At 37.9% G+C, this 16,544-nt stretch overlaps 3 protein-coding genes across 3 annotated transcripts in view; 2 read left to right on the forward strand and 1 right to left on the reverse strand.

The window, feature by feature from the left end:
• Window positions 1-16,544, forward strand: part of cant1a (calcium activated nucleotidase 1a) — an 865,245-nt gene that overhangs the window by 708,240 nt on the left and 140,461 nt on the right. The window lies entirely within an intron of this gene.
• LOC119421671 (neuropeptide B-like) lies at window positions 3,421-4,334 on the forward strand. The gene is made up of 2 exons (XM_037689018.1): window positions 3,421-3,675; window positions 4,122-4,334. The coding sequence occupies exons 1-2, from the start codon at window positions 3,421-3,423 to the stop codon at window positions 4,248-4,250; spliced, it is 384 nt and encodes a 127-aa protein (XP_037544946.1). The 3' UTR covers window positions 4,251-4,334.
• LOC119421660 (guanine nucleotide-binding protein G(o) subunit alpha) lies at window positions 6,251-15,999 on the reverse strand. The gene is made up of 10 exons (XM_037689007.1): window positions 15,806-15,999; window positions 15,253-15,388; window positions 14,648-14,739; window positions 14,454-14,546; window positions 13,907-14,067; window positions 9,630-9,758; window positions 7,630-7,753; window positions 7,460-7,531; window positions 7,271-7,358; window positions 6,251-6,530 (listed from the first exon to the last, which is right to left on the reverse strand). The coding sequence occupies exons 1-10, from the start codon at window positions 15,842-15,844 to the stop codon at window positions 6,340-6,342; spliced, it is 1,125 nt and encodes a 374-aa protein (XP_037544935.1). The 5' UTR covers window positions 15,845-15,999; the 3' UTR covers window positions 6,251-6,339.

Here is a 16,544-nt window from a genome sequence, read left to right on the forward strand (position 1 = left end):
GCATATTTATGCGTTTGAACTTTTTCTGCTACTTCAGCAACTATGTAGCTATTTTTATGCAAATTCTAGCTTTTTCGGCTAATTCTACATGTTTTTGCACTCATTTAAACTTTTTTCAGCCTGATTCAGCAAAAATGTGCTCTCTCCAATTCTAGTAACTTAAGCTACTTTTTGCTGTTTTAACTACTTTTCAGCTGTTTTTTGGGTTTTTTTTTTTTGCCAATTCAGCTACTTTTCAGTTATTTTCTACCTTTTTGTGCTCATTTCTGCTTCTTTCAACCTAATTGGACAAACACATGTTTGTTCTGCTTTCTTCTGCTAGTTTCAGCTTGTTCTAACTTTTCAGCTCCCTTTTTAGCATTTTCAAAGCAAATTTCAGCTGTTTTCAAATAAATTCTAGTTTTCCATGTTCATTTCTGCTATATTCAGCCTAATTAACTTGTTTATTCTAATTTCAACTTATGCTCCTTTCAGCTTTTTTTCTGCCAGTGTCAGGTTTTTCTGCTCTTTCAGCTACCATTTAGCTCTTTTGATGCTAATTTTACCTTTTTAAGCTAATTCCACTTTTTTTTTTTGCCCATTTCAGTTTTTTCCACTTTCTTTAGTTTAAGCTTCTTTTTGCCTTTTCAGCTACTTTTCAGCCTTTTTCTTGTTGCTTATTTCAGCCTTTGTTTGTAGCTAATTTCCTAATTTTGTGGTAATTTTAGCTTATTTAAACCCAATTCAGCAAATATGTGTTCTTTGTGCTTCCTTCTGTTGATTTATGCTTGTTCTTCCATTTCAGCTACATGTTTTTAGGTAATTTCAGCTGTTTTTCAGCAAGTTCTTCAGCAATAAACATTCACACTGCATTTTCACAGGGAAATGCAATTTTTCTAGTTTGAATTAATTTCTTAACATTCAGTGGTTTAAATCTTTACTCGGTGTCTAATACTCACATTCAACATTAACACGTCGGACACTTGAAGTCACTCCACTTTGTGTTTTTAGGGAGCAGGTGTAGTTTCCAGAATTTGCAGGTGATACGTTTCTTAAATCGAGGGTTTTTCCTTCATTTATGGGCTCTCCGTTCTTAAACCAGCTGAAGACGGTTGAAGGTTCGTTGCCATCGCAGCTGTTGGTGCAGCTCAGATTCACTGAGTCCCCTTCCTTTATGGATCCATCTTCATTAGACTGGAAGAGCAAAACTCTCAGATCTAATGGAGTAAAACAGTGTTTTATTTCACTTACTGATATTACTCAAAACTTTTTAACAAGTGTTTTAAATATTAGAACTTACCAACAACTGTCAATGTTATGCTTTCAATGTGACATGCAAAATTTCTGTTTTTGACTCTGACAAAGTATTTTCCAGCATGTTTATGCTCCACCTGCTCTATGTTCACTGAACAGTTTTGATCTCGATCTCCAACGTATTCAATCTGCTCAAAGACTTTTCTAAAACTGCTGCCTACAACAAAACAAGCCTTTTTATTGGGCCTCTTGTGACTCCACAAGAATCTGTTTAAGTTTTGTCTGTCAGAATTAATAAATGAGCACAGAATGAGAACAGAAGAGCCTCTCGCAGCACAGATGCGCCGTTGCTTAAACTTCTCTTGGCACATGTTGCCAAGAACTCCTGCAAGAGAAGATTCAAGTTTTGTAAAATCTTGTGATTCTGATTAATTATTAATATACAAGATAATGCATTTACCTCCCAAAAACAAAAGCAGGAACATCCACGTCAGTTTTCTGCATCCAACAAACATATTGAAGCGATGGGAGTATTGTGTCTGCTGCACAGCGTCCTGTTCTTAGGTCACCTCAAAGCTCAGCTTCTCTGCCTCTGAAAGCAGGTCACCCATCGTCTGCCTCAGCTTTTCCCACACGAGGTGCAAAATTAGTGCAGCAACGTAAATCTCATGCACACGCAGAGCAGACTGACGCTGCTTCGATGTGGTCAACGCACGCTCTGCAGAAAAACTTTGACAGTGTGAGGAAACAACTGCTGACGATGCAAGTGATCATATGAATTTGATTTTTTTCCTTTTGCTTTTATATTGTTATGTAAAGGAATGGAATTAAAAAAAAAATAGCTGAGAATGAAACCCTGTCCGTTTCAGGGTTTGTTATACAATTAAAAACGGTTAACTTCGGTTTAAAAATAGCTTGGATAGACTAGTCTCATTTAATTATTAGGAGACTTTCTATATAATCCCATATATATTAAAAAAAAAACATAAGGGAGCAAATCAGGCCCAAGACTATACATGGTAATGTTAGGATGGCACAGTGAGGTTGGACAAATAAACAAACAAATAAACAAATAGCACTTGCTTTAGGCTCTGCAGAGACTTAATGAGGATTTGCTGTTTCATCCATCTCTTCTCTTTTGTTAAGACGAAAGTTAAAAATTCCAAGATATTCTTTTATTTCTCTTCTTAATAACTCCTAAATCAGTTCTAAACTGCATGTATTGCCATGTTGCCTTGTTCAATAATGTTATTGTTGAGGTCAAATATTCCAGATGTTCATGACCCATTATGTTTATCAGTGGTTTTGTCACTAGAGGCCAGAGCGTTGTTAGAAACACGTTCATCTGTGAAGGCGGCAGCTGTTCTGGGATCTGTGTTTGCAGCAGAGATCAAATGTTTGCTGCAACTCTTTCAGATCCCGAGTCTGTCTGCACAGTCTGAACCATGAGAACCCATGATTATGATTATCCAGAGAACCTTTGAGCATGGAAAATAAAGGCTGTCTAAATTGTTCAAATTCGATATGCTCTGTATTTTTATCTAAAAGTGAAAGTTTATTAGATGTCTAAGTTTTAACTAAATAGTTTTAAGGTAAACACAAGTCTGTAGGTTTAACAGACAGCTAAACATAATTTAAATTTAGACGTAAACGTTCACTTTTAGAGAAAATTTGGTCCAGTTTTCTCTTAAATAGATATTATATGTCTTATCGTGGATCAGCAACTTTGAAAAGTACTCAGCTTCCTCTCAAACTGTCAGATGAATTAAAAAAAATAAATAAATAACAGACACTTTTAGTTCAATGTCTCATTTTGAAAGCGATCAGAATATTTGCTCCCAAATTCTCTCCAACTGTCAGTCCTTGAGTGTTTGTTCAAGTTCAATCATCTAAAGAACCCACAGCAAGTGGATGAAAAATACTTTGACTGCTCCAGCAATTAGTGCGACCCGCATCATAATCCAACATAAACAAAGCCTTCAATCAAACAAGCCTGGGGCACAAACAGGAGATGATTTCTTTTCTGAGTGACTGATCATTCACTCCGGGTGCTCTCCAACCAGCCCCCCCTCTGATGATGATGATGATGATGGTCTATAAAACACCTGGCAGAGGGCGCAGAGGAGCACCGACTTGAGTCCACTTGGAAATCCAGCAGCTTCGGACTAAAAGCATTTGGAGCTCGACATGATGGAGGCTCCCTCTAAACTCCTGATCCCAGTCTCGGTGATCCTCGTGCTGGTCGCCTTCAGTCCCACCGAGGCCTGGTACAAGCAGGCGGCCGGTCCCAGCTACTACTCCGTGGGCAGAGCGTCCGGCTTGCTGTCGGGGATCCGGAGGTCTCCGCACGTGAGGAGAGGAGAGCCGGCGGACAGCGGGGAGTCTGCGGGGGACAGAGTCGTGTCTGAGCTGCTCTCACACAGCTCCGTCCTCAAAAGAATGGTCAGTGGTCTCCGTTTGTGAAAAATCCACTTCGTCTCATCTTTACGCGTTTGTCTGCACGAGAGCGCACGAGCGCAAATCCAAGACTGCGTCATATCATCAGGATTTAACTGTTTTTAGTTCATGGTAGGATTTTAAGCATCTTGAGTAGTTCCTGTTTAGTTTTCATTTTAATTAAAATGAATTTCGTCTCAAAGGAGATGCCATTTTAAGACTGTCACGCTTTTTTTTTTTTTTTTTAACCTGTGCAGTTTATTGCTTTAAAAGCACTATAAAAAGCATGCAATGAACATTTTCATTTTTCTTTATAATACACAATATATGCAGCTGAATTTAAATACTTTACATTGTATGATTATGTCCAAGATTATTTTAATACGTTAAGAAATTCCCTACTTTATGTTTGACAGTTCAGCTTTTGCTTCCTCTTTTGTTTCTCCATTTAGCCTCTTTGTATCAAAGACATCACACCAAACCTGCAGAGCTGTGAACTCTTCCAGGAAGTCAAGGGATCACTGAGGTGCAGAGCAGACATCTTCCTCTCCCTGGACTCCTCAGACTGTGAAGCGGACTGAGCAGGATGATGATGGAGCTCACTCTGTTCATGGACATTTTTAAACAATAAATACATCTAACTTGACGAAGGCAGCGTGCTTGGTCAAATAAGTTGATTTGTCATGTTCTATCATAAACTTCATCAAAACCGTAACAGTGATGCATTTGTACATATTTGGTTTAAGTGTTGATTAATAAACTGCATTTATTATTTAAAATGCTTTAAGGAAAAGAACATAACTGTGTGACATGATTTGTGCCAGTGAAGGATGAAGGTAGGATTAAAAACAAACAAAGACCAACAGCATCACCCTGAAATCATGCAGGGAAAAGTACCAAATATTCCGCCGTACACGTCGCTCCACCCTATAAGTCGCATCAGTTCATAATTGTCCAATAAAGTGGAAAAATCCATAAATACGTTGCATCTATTATGCGTCACCACTGATAACCCGAAAATGTGGGCCGGTGTTGTACCAAAAATCTATTGGCCGCCAAATGACGGCCGTGGGAGTGTGCACGGGAGGACCTGAACAAGAATTTAACAAGGTTAACACTTAAAATCAATTATTTGTTTGCTCAAAATTATAGTAAATGTATGCTAGTTTAACATTTTCTTAATAAATGCACTTTGAAGACCAAATCAGCTGCATTTCAAGAATAGTTTCGCTGCTGAGGTGCTCCCGGGAGCGCGCAGGGGGAGAGAGAAAGGAGGAACGTGGCTCGTTTCTCCAAAATGTAATAAGAAAAGCACCTAAACAATTATTTGTTTGCTATAAATTATAGCAAAGATGTGTCTCGGTCTAACATTTGCTTAATAAATGCACTTTAATTGTCAAATTAGCTGCATTTTGCCGGGGCGGTGCAGCTGGTTTGACCATCCGTGGAGGGAAGCCGATTGTATCATTAATAGCTGGTGAAAATTCTCAGTCATCCAGGACATGGAAATTTCAAAACTGTTCAAGAAAGAAAAATAATAATAATAAAGTCCAGTTGTTTTTGTCTTGAACTTTTTTGAATTTGTCATTATAGCCACGTTTACCTATTACATGACATATTGGCATGCCATACACTGCTGCCTTCAAGTGGCTGAAAGTGGTAATGCTCATTTTTTTTCCCAGTCAGAATGAATGCAAACTGTCATATCTCAGCCAAAAATTGGTTTATAAATATGAGGGGAAAATCCATAAATATGTCGCTTCAGCCTACAAGTTGCAGGGCAAGTAAATTATGCAAAAAAGTGTGACTTATAGGGCAGAAAATATGGTAATTTGCGTTTGTTTTAGTCAATTAAATTATCTTGACAATTTTGTTATGCTCAAGGACATGAGATATCCCAGATTTGCCCATAGTTTTTCTTTAAAGAAAACCAGATCAAAACATTAAGCGAGGCAGATTAAAAAGTTCAGGGAGCAGTTCAGGTGAAGATACCAAGTGTGCATCAAATATACAGTGTCCACATGAACAGAATGATTTACCAAAACTAAAAAAAAGAATTACTGCAGGGTTAGCGTATAGAACATTTTCAGTTGAAATGAACTTCTGCTTTGGCAGAAAGCCCCCAACACCTAAAGATAAAGCACCTTGCTCAGATGGTTGTACAATTTTTTTCTTCATATTTAATAATTCAAGCAGGAAGGTAAAGAACAAAGTCAACCTTCAGCAAATGTTACAGAACAAGAACTAGGATGCTTTGGAATCGGGTCATCAGGAACAATGTGTCATGACCTGACAATATCCTCACTGCTTTAAGATCATATTTTCCCCACAAGGCCTGTTCTTCATCAAGTAAGATTATTGATCGTAACGAGGTTATCAAACATTTATAGAATAACTTCAACACTAAATGAAAACGGCAACTTCTCAGAAGTCCTGATTGTCATCCTTCACTCAAACATTCAATCGCAGAAAATATTTTGTTTGAAAAAAACAAACAAACAAAAGTTCTCTTAAATTAAAACAACTTTCAATGAGATATTGGCAAACATTTTATTAAAAACAGATTAAAAACAACAGCCTTAGTTAAATAACAAATTAATTCAGACAAACATAAAACCAACGTGATCAACAAGTGATCCCAATCAAAGGAGTCCTGTGGAGAGTGGAGACCTACAGCAGCTGGACAGCTGCTAGGTTCTCCTCAATGATCTGCTGGACCACCATGTGGAAGACGAGCTGAATGCTAGCAGCGTCTGTGGCGGTGGTGAAGTGGTGGTACATGGGCCTGCTCAGACTGCTGTTACACACCAAGAACATGGCAGTAATGTGGTGGGCTGAGGCGTCCACATCGCCGTCTGCTCCTAACAGGAAGACATGTTTGAAACTCAAAGGCTTCCTTTAGTAAATATCAACAAAACAGCTGTCTCAGTCCACAAATGAACAAAACATCAGCTCCTGTCAGTAAGTCCTGATTATGAACAAGCAGGATCCAGTCTGAATAATATGAATAAAAGGACTATAAAGTATGATCATTTCTATACAAAAAATGTTCTGTTAAAACCAGCAGGGAAAACAGTACATCCATTAAAACAATGTTTAACTCGGTGCGTCCCAACACTGGTCCTTGAGGAACACCATCCTGCATGTTTTAGTTGTTTCTCTGCTCCAACACACCTGATTCTGGGATTTAATTACTTCAAGTTCCGCAGAAGCCTTTTAATCACCTATTCATTCAAATCAGGAGTATCAAAACAGGGAAACACCTAAAACATGCAGGATGGTGTTCCTCAAGGACTAGGGTTGGGAACCACTGGTTTTATCAAAACTGAGCAAACAGATCAAACAGTAAAAGGATTATTTAGATCCTCCACTGCTGGCCCACCATATGGAAAGTATTTGAACTTAGCCCATTGAAATCTCCTCTAAATATAGTTTATATACTGTCTGTTGAAAATGTGCTGTTAAATTCTCAAATATTTACAGTTTTATTAATTTTATTTATGAAAACTTTCCTTGTTATCTCATTCTTACATTCAGGCCAAAGACAAAAGGGTTCAAAGTGGTCTACCTCTTAAAATAAAACCTTTACAAAGTGGCGTACCTTTATAGCAGGGAAGGTAAAATCTCAAGTGCCTCCCAGAATGTAGAATCTTCTCACGGAAAAGATCAACTTTGTTCATGAACAAAATCTGTAAAATGTTCCAAAAAAAAAAAAAAAGCTAAAATAAAAGCTAATAAAAGCATGGAATCATTAAGAAACCTTAGGGATGAGAAGGTGCAGTAAACATACCACAGAGGCTCGTTGGAAGATCATGTTGGTGCAGAGGGAAGAAAAAAGTTCAAGACTTTCCTGCAGTCGATTCTAATAAAGCAACATGAATACGGTTAGAGAAAGCAGAGGAATACAGATTAACTTAATAACAACATAGTTTAGCATCATATGGATTAGAAACAACATACCACTGCGTGATCCTCCAACATATCGTAGCTGCTGAGGGCCACAACAAACAACACAGCGTGAATACCATCAAAGCAACTTAGCCACTTCCTCCTCTCACTCCGCTGGCCTCCGACATCATACAATCTGTTGACAAGGAAAAACCAAAACTCCCGATTCACTGAAGAGATTTGAGACACGCCATGCGACTGCAAGGATTCAAAGGGGGGGGGGGGGTCTGTGCCCACACCACCACTACAAGCACTAGGTTTGTCACCTTTTTCATCCCTTGTGAGTTTGCAGGTATGACACTAGTATTGAGGAACACCATCCTGCATGTTTTAGTTGTTTCTCTGCTCCAAAACACCTGATTCTGGGATTTAATTACTTCAAGTTCCGCAGAAGCCTTTTAATCACCTATTAGTATTAGTGCCATGTTAGTAGTTGGCATCTTACTGATTGTGTGGGGTGGACAGGTGTCTTTATGCAGCTGACGACCTCAAACAGGTGCTTCTAATTTAGAATAATAAGTGGAGTGGAGGTGGACATTATAGAGGCGAACTAACAGGTCTTAGAATTGCTGATTGGCAGGTGTTCAAATACTTATTTGCAGCAGTAACACACAAATTATTTTAAAAATCATACATTGTGATTTTCGGATTTTTTATTTTTTTTAGATCATGTCTCACACAGTGGACATGCACCTAAGATCAAAATTTCAGACCCCTCCATGATTTCTAATTGGGAGAACTTGCAAAGTCGCAGAGTGTTCAAATACTTCTTTTCCTCACTGTAGCACCAGGTGGAGATGAGGGTCTTTGTGACACAGGTAATGAGTTTCAATTTGGGATAAAGAGTTTACAGGTGCAGGATTGACGTTCTTGTAGGTCATTGGCAACAAGGCATTTATCCTCTGGGTCAGAAGGCAGTTTTAACAAACCGGCGGCAGCAGTTCTATGTCGTGGAGAAAAGAAAATCTATCTTCTGGTGAACTTATTTAGAAGTCTGATCCTGTCTGATGGATCTGATACAATTTTGTGTTCTATAAAGAAAACAAACTGTGATTGTTTTCCAGAAAGCAAATAGTGTTTTGATCCTTCAAGAAGCTGCTTCACAGTCAGCACGTATGACGTACATGTATGGATTGTTTAAAACGATGTCGGCAGTGAACAGGGAAGGAGTCAAAGAGCACCAGAAAACTCATTCCTCAAATCAGCCCAGAGGGGCCAAAGGAAGGCAGAGTTTGAATGAGTCACTGCTGTGCTGTCTCCAGATTTGTAAAAATATTCCTGGATAACCACAAAAATAGATAACATCAATCTTTCAGGTCTGATTCACCTCTTGGAAGTCGTCTCCCAGCTCACTATTGAAAACCCTTCAAGAAGTTGATGAAGAGAGTGACTCCTAAGTTCTGAGACGTCAGCCTGAATTGAGTGTCGAGGGTTTTTCCTTTAATAATGATAACTGATTTAATTTCAGACTGTACCATTTGAGTTAGTTTAGTTGATGTAAATCAGCTTAGCTGTGCTTCAAGATGACAAACCTCTGAAGCTTCTATTCATATTGACAGAGTGTTACAGAGGTTTCCATGGAAGATCCCAAGATAGACTAAATGAAGTTTTTGAATGCATTTAAAATATATATTTATTACACTTCAAGAACTTTCAAGATTTGGAGCAAAACTCACATAACCAAACTATATGTACAAATCAGTTTATCACACTGGTATTACTGGTGAGGTCTTTATCATTGGTTTTTATTCAGTTGTGATTTTTTGTTGCACCTATTTTTAAAATCTTTATCTTGGAAGACAGACTGTACTGTCTTCATGACATAATGTCAAAGTAGAGGATCAAATCGGTCTCAAATGAATAAAAAGTTAATCATTATTTAAATACAAAAACGTAAAAATGTACTTGTAGCTGTAAAATTATCCTCCTGAGTGGCTGAGTGTGAACTAATAAAAGTCATCACTTAAAAATGATGTTGATATTAGACATGTAATGTGTCAGACAAGTCTTACCGGAAGACGGTTTTGTTAACTTGAAACTGCGTCTCAATGATTCCACACGTCCTCACTCTGACTCTCAGGACATCCGTCGCAGTGGGAACATATTTTGGAGTGATGATTCGATCCATGTTCTCAAAGAAACTGCAGAGAAAAAACATATTTCAGTCAAATTCAACTGAGTTCAGTTTATTTATATAGCGCCAAGTCAAAACAGAAGTCATTTCAGGGCACTGAACAGAAACATTCATATTATAAAAAGTTAATAACATTATTTATCTGAGGAGCAGACTGCTTTGAGTTTAACTCCATCACAGAACTCTCATCTTGAGCAAGCATGAAGGCGACAGTGGAAAGGAAAAACTCCCTCATGAAGAAGAAACTTTTAGCAGAAACAGACTCGGGACAAGTGGCCATCTGTGAGGATCAGTAAGGAGGAACAGATACACAATGGCAGGTCGAAAATCACATGTTAAGATAGAAATAATATCAAATTAAAACTATTCAATTATAATCATTAGTTTAAGGAAATTAGGTCAGTTTGTCCTCTAGTAGTCTAAGCCTATAGCAGCATAACAAGCCAACCCTAACTATAGGATTTATAAAATCGTAAAGTCTTAAGCCAAGTCTTAAAACTGTACAATGTGTCAGTCTTACAGACAGGAACTGGAAGTTGGTTCCACAAGAGAGGAGCCTGATAACTGAAAGATATTCCTCCCATTCTGCTTTTGGAAACTCTAGGAACCACAAATAAGCCTACAGTCTGAGAGCAAAGTACTCTGTCAGGAAAATATGGAACAAAAAGATCTGCAATATAAGATGGAGCTAGGCTGTTGAGCACTTTGTAGGTTAGAAGTAACATTTTGCATTCAGTTAAAACAACTCGTGTCTGGTTTTAAGATTTGCTTTGCTTCTTTTTAATAAACAATTTCTAACTTTAAAAACAACCTGAAGGCAGAATAGTGACAGAAAATACGTTTATATAAATCATAAAATCTAAATTAAAATAATCAAACATTAACCAGGCCTAAAGCTAGAGTGAGACTTCAATACTAACTTTATGAAACCAGTTGTGTAATTTGTTATTTTGTTTTGACTGGTTGAACCCCAAACTTAAATACGTACATAATCATTTTAAAAAATGTGCTCCAAATTGATTCATTTCTCACAATGTCTGAAACAAAAGGGGGCAAAACATACTTGTAAGCATCTGCTATTAGAAATGTTACACGTTGGCAAGTGAATAAAGATTAATAACCAGTTCGCTTAAATGGTTTCAAACTTTACATCAAGTGATGAGGCAACTTCCTGTTGATGCGTCAAACTCCCTTTTAGCAACAGTAAATGTTCAGTTCAAGCCTGCGTTGCTGCCAGACAAGTCATTTTACACATTTAGCCGCCTGGGGAAGCCAAGTGTGTCACGACACAGTCTAATCCAACATTTCAGGAGGGAGAAAAATCAATGCTGGGTCCTGCAAGGTGAGACGACTGAAAGAGAGTCAGACGAGTCTCATATAATCCTCCAGCTCCCAACTTTATAGAGTTCCAATAATGAAGCTGTCACACCTCCATCTTTCTCCGTCTGGCCACCTGGAGTAGATTTTATCTTGACTGATCGCCTCCTTGTTGCCTCTAAGATAACAGGTTCAATTTTACCCATCGAGTCCACATTCATCTAAGGAAAGAAATCTGTTTTTCATTAGAAACAGCATGCAGCTCAAGACACGGTGGATTTTATTCATGACGTTTCTACCGAATCCAACAGGTATTCCAGCAGGTAATAGAAACATAAAAATATTAAATATGAAAAACGAACAATAGAGTTTCACAATCTCTTAGTCATTGGAAATAAAAAAATAAAATGTATAATTGGGCCAAAAAAGTCAATTTTAAGACCATTAAAGAAATTCATTAAACTAAATAACCAGTTTGCAAGTACATTTTTCCACATAACGCAATGAGCGTTAATATTTTAAACAAGTGCACGTTACTGCACACTGAGGGGAGGGACAATACAAACATCCCACCTGATTTGAAAACACGTTTTCAGTCAGTTTAAAAAAAAAAAAAGATTATTTTATTTCAACCGACATCCAACCTTCCTCTTTTACTGAAACATTTACAGTTTACAACTGTTCACAAACATTTGATTGTAAAGAGTAATTGTAATTTCGGATGACAAAACATTTCTGATCACAACATACTTTCTTAATCACACCCTTTGATTATAATAGTAATTATTATAGAGATTAAAACACATTAATTCACTTAATGTTTCTTAAGCTCATAAGAACCACTCAATAAATAATTTAACCCTCCTCCTTTGATCACAGAGTGTTACAACAAAGATTAATTATTATAGGTACATAAAAATATCTTGATTATTACAATAAGTTTTAACTTTGGACAGACATCATTCTTTATTCAACATTATCAAGCTTTCAAGCTTGCACTTTTCCTAGACCTGTCTAAAGCTTTCGATACTGTGGACCATGACATCTTGTGTCATAAGCTCTCAGAAACTGGTTTCTCAGATCACACCACTGGTTGGTTCTCTATCTTTCAGATCGGAGGTTAATCCCATTGAGCCTCGGGACCTCATTTACAAGAGAGACCTGATTTCTTAACAAAGAGTGATGACAACAATGGACAGTCATAAAATGGGCATACAAATTTAAGTTGATTTTTTTATTTATTTACAAAGCAAAACAAAATAGCAACCAAAAGGACAATGAAGAGGAATAGTAGCAAAAACAAACAAACAACAAAAAAAAAAACCAGCTAGATTTTAAGGCGATTTAGAAAACTAAAAACAGGAACATGTCTGCATTGGCTTTTGCCAGGAACTTTGTGAAGTGCATCAGTCCCTCCTGCAGTAAAACAACCCCACAACATAATGCTGCCACCCCTGTGTTTCACAGTCAGGATGGTGTTCCGAGGCTTTTTCCTCCAAACGTAACGATGGTCATTATGGCCAAACGGTTCAATTTTAGTTTTGTCAGACCACAGGACATGTCTCCAAAAATTAAGGCGTTTGTCTTTGTGTGCACTTGCAAACATTAATCTGGCTTTTTTTTATGTTTATTTTGAAGTAATGGCTTCTTCCTGGCAGCGTGGCCTGTCAGCACTAATGACACACTCTTACCAGCTTCAACCAGCATCTTCACCAGGTCTTTTGCTTTTGCTCTTGGGCTGATTTGCACATTTCGGACCGAAGCGTGTTCATCTCTGGGACACAGAACCAGTCTCCTTCCTGGGCGGTATGATGGGTGGACATTCCCATCTTGTTTGTACTTGCGTATAATTGTTTGTACAGATGAACGAGGCACCTTCAGACATCTGGAAGTTGCACCCAAGGATGAATCAGACTTGTGCAAGTCCAGTTCTCTTCCTGATATTCTGGCCGATATCTTTCAACTTTCCTATGATGTCACACAAGGAAGCAGTGTGTTTTAGGTATTCCTTAAATTACATCCACAGGTGGCTGTAATTAACTTAGATGTTATCAATAAACTTATCAGAAGCTTCCAAAGACACGACATCAATTGTCCCAAATTGTTTAAAGGCACAGTAATCTTAGTGTATTTAAACTTTTGACTTTGAAGAAAGTAATAAATATTGACTTAAAAAATTATCACTCATTGTTCTGGCATTGTGCAAATAGAAAACATTTTGATAATCCTAACTGACCTAAAACGGGAAAAGTTTATTTTGATTTCACGTCAGACAATGTGGAAAAAATGCATACGTGTCTTTTTGAACAGTGTATGTAAACTTCTGGTTTCAACTGTATCACCAAATAATGTTGTTTTGTTGGCGCACAGGGCATGTGATGGGACTTTCAGAGGGTTGAGGTGAGATTTAATGACACTTTACAGGCCACTGGTTTTCATTAGAGCCTAACTGCATTAATTCCAGCATCTGCAGTGTTAATTTTTATTGATCAGAGGCATCATTTCTAATCAAACCATCCCTCTCCATTCAAGCACTGCCGTTTGGCTTCTCATTCGCCAACAATTTAGTCTCTTTAATCACATTTGTTTATCCTGCTCCACCCTGCCACCAACCTGGAAATCTACAAACAAGTTTTATTTTTGTGGTCCTAATTAAGCCTCCCATTTCACAAATGTCACACAAACCTTTTTCCCGAGAGTTATTCTCAGCGCTGCGTTTAGTGTTGCTCTGCATTTACAACAACGCTTCCAACCGAGCAATTTACCGAGACATTTCCACCTTCTGTCATAATTGGGGGGTGTTTTGCATCACAAATGACTTCAGATCGGTGTACTCACTAGAGGGCAGAGTCGTTCAGCTCGTACTCGTAGCCTCTGGCTGCAGCGGCGCGCACGGCCTCGTCGCTCCAAAGTGCACAGAGAGCCTGCCCCACAGAATGAAGCAGCTCCTGGTCTTCGCCCAAACACTGGCTGCAGGACAGGATGGAGCAAGCGTGCATCTGGAGTTAAAATAATAAAACAGCGCACATTTTGTTTGAAACAAATCGCGCTCATCAGTTGCAGATTTTACCATCTAAATGTAGAAATGCACACGTAGGACTACGGGTCCAGTTCCACATGAAAAAGTTGATCTGCCGTGTGATTTGAGCAAGAAGCGTTCTTACTAATATCTGGGATGAATCCAAGCTATTCAGCTCACAGACCTGGCTGATTTAAGACTTAAATATCCTGGATGATTTAATAAATTACATGTACTCAACTTAATAAGACAAATTAAAACGACATGTAGTGCTTCAGACGCCAGTGCTGGTTCTGTCATTCAAAGTCTGACATCTAGTGTGATAAATAGGAGTTGCAAAAAGTCAGATCTTTTTCATTCATTCACCTTGTTGTCCTCGTTTGTGACATTTATTCGCAGCTGGCCCATTCCACGCAGAACAATCTTCATGGATGTCAGGAGGTTGTCCAACACTGCAGGCTTTGAACAGCACATTTCATTTTACTTAATGTTCTGGGAAAACAGGGTTTTGTGCCACTTTGATATCTTAAAAGATAAACCGTTGCCTTCTTGTCCTGTACCTTGAAGCTGATGAGCTCCGGTTGGGAAAAGCCATGGCTGTGTATTATCTTGATCTGTTTGATTACGGTGCTCTTTCCACTCTCTGCAACTCCTGCAACACAAAACAAATTTAAACACCAAAAGAATTCAGACTTAAACTTCTTCCAGGGCTAATATTCCTTGATGGGATGCATATCGCCTGTTGCGTTTCATTCCAGATCATTTTATTTAGAGAAATGATGGTGGTAGCCGTTTCGGTAAAAACCTTGAACGTTATGCTCATTATAAGACGTCATGCTCAGACTACATGTTGTAAATGATTTTCAGCTACTACCACAATAAATTGCAGCATAAAGTCTGTAAAACTGACTTTATTACAGCCACTTGTGGGTTGGCTAATGTCAACTAGCCATGGCAGCCATATTGAACTTCACTCTCAAAATTAATCAGTTAGAAGAACCGTCAATGGTTATATTCTGAATGTTTCTGTATAATCCACAGTATATTTTTCCAACAGGGAAACTGGGTTGACTCCAGCAGTTAATGTCAAATATTTGACACAATGAGCACTTGGCTGTATGAGTTGGGATCAGTCTCCGCTACTACCACCCTGACAGAAACGTACCCAGCATGAGGATTTTGATGACGCTCCTCTCAGCTTTGGCTTGTTCGAGAAGTTCTTGTTCAATATTAGAGCTCTTCAGTTGGGCTCTTTTACTTTCTTCTGTGACATCCTGCCCAAGGCACATCCCCAGACAGATCTGAGCAAAATAATTGAATAAAAAGTGGATTTTATTCCAAACGACATGAAACTATTAGGAAATGATATGCAGCGAGACCATACTCTAGTACTGCAAACATTTTACTATATTTAAAATGTAAAAGGGGGGAAACTTTAATTTTTTTTAATGATTATGCAAGACTATTTTAGTGATTCTAGGGGGAATAAAACCTTAAAATTCTTTACAAGTATTAAAACGTGCCCATAAGGAATTTATAAGATATATATACACATTATTAAATGTAAAATTTATTCCCTGCCATAGTTTAAATCATGATAATGTTCACTTTTTACGAGTTAGCTCTAAGTGTAAACAACAAGTAAGCAATCCTATTTTTAAGAACATTTAATTTGGGAGACAATTAGTTAATTTATTTAGATTAAAAGTCGCTTTTACCTGCAGCGGAAGTGGAAGTATTTTTAAACAACAAAACATTTCTTTGATGTTTGGATTTCCCGCCGTTTGTTTTACATTAAAAAGAAAATCAATTACCAACAAAAACTGAATTTTGTTTCGTTTTGGGTCATTAAAGCGAAAAGTGCAGAAGCTTAATTAAAATCACGTGTGTACGGCACTCCTTCAAAATAAAAGCGAACGGAAAACAGGAAACTGGATCCTTTCTAAATAAACTTCCGCTTTTGTTTTACGTAATTGTCGCCGTCTTTGGATCCTTGTGAGAAAAATGTTCAATCGTTTCTGTTTAAAAAAAAAAAATTAGTCACAACTCTTTGTCCCTGTAATCTGCCTGATGTTTGTTAACAAACATCATTTAATCAAGTTCTAAAAATAAACTCTGAGCAGAAATATCCTGAAGCACGCTCAATAATCCAGGTAGAAAAATCTAAAAAAGTTAAATCTGGTCCTCTGGACATTCAAAAAACAAAACAAAACAAAACAAAATGTAGAAATGTTTCGTCTTTCATCCGAGAGACTTCCTCAGCCTGAGGTGCTGTATTCAGCTCAGTCTCTTAAATAGCACCTTCTCAGAGTGGATCAACCAGTTTTGCTGCTGACAACCAAAACCAGCTGATCACATGCTCAAGAAGGACCATCAGCCTAACAATGGATCATTAGCACACTGATGGCTGTTTACTATTCACAGAGTGATACTAGCAATCACAGCATTGTAAGAGGG

The sequence above is a fragment of the Nematolebias whitei genome, chromosome 15 (assembly GCF_014905685.2).
Source record: "Nematolebias whitei isolate Nwh7 chromosome 15, NemWhi1, whole genome shotgun sequence".
NCBI classification, from domain to species: domain Eukaryota; kingdom Metazoa; phylum Chordata; class Actinopteri; order Cyprinodontiformes; family Rivulidae; genus Nematolebias; species Nematolebias whitei.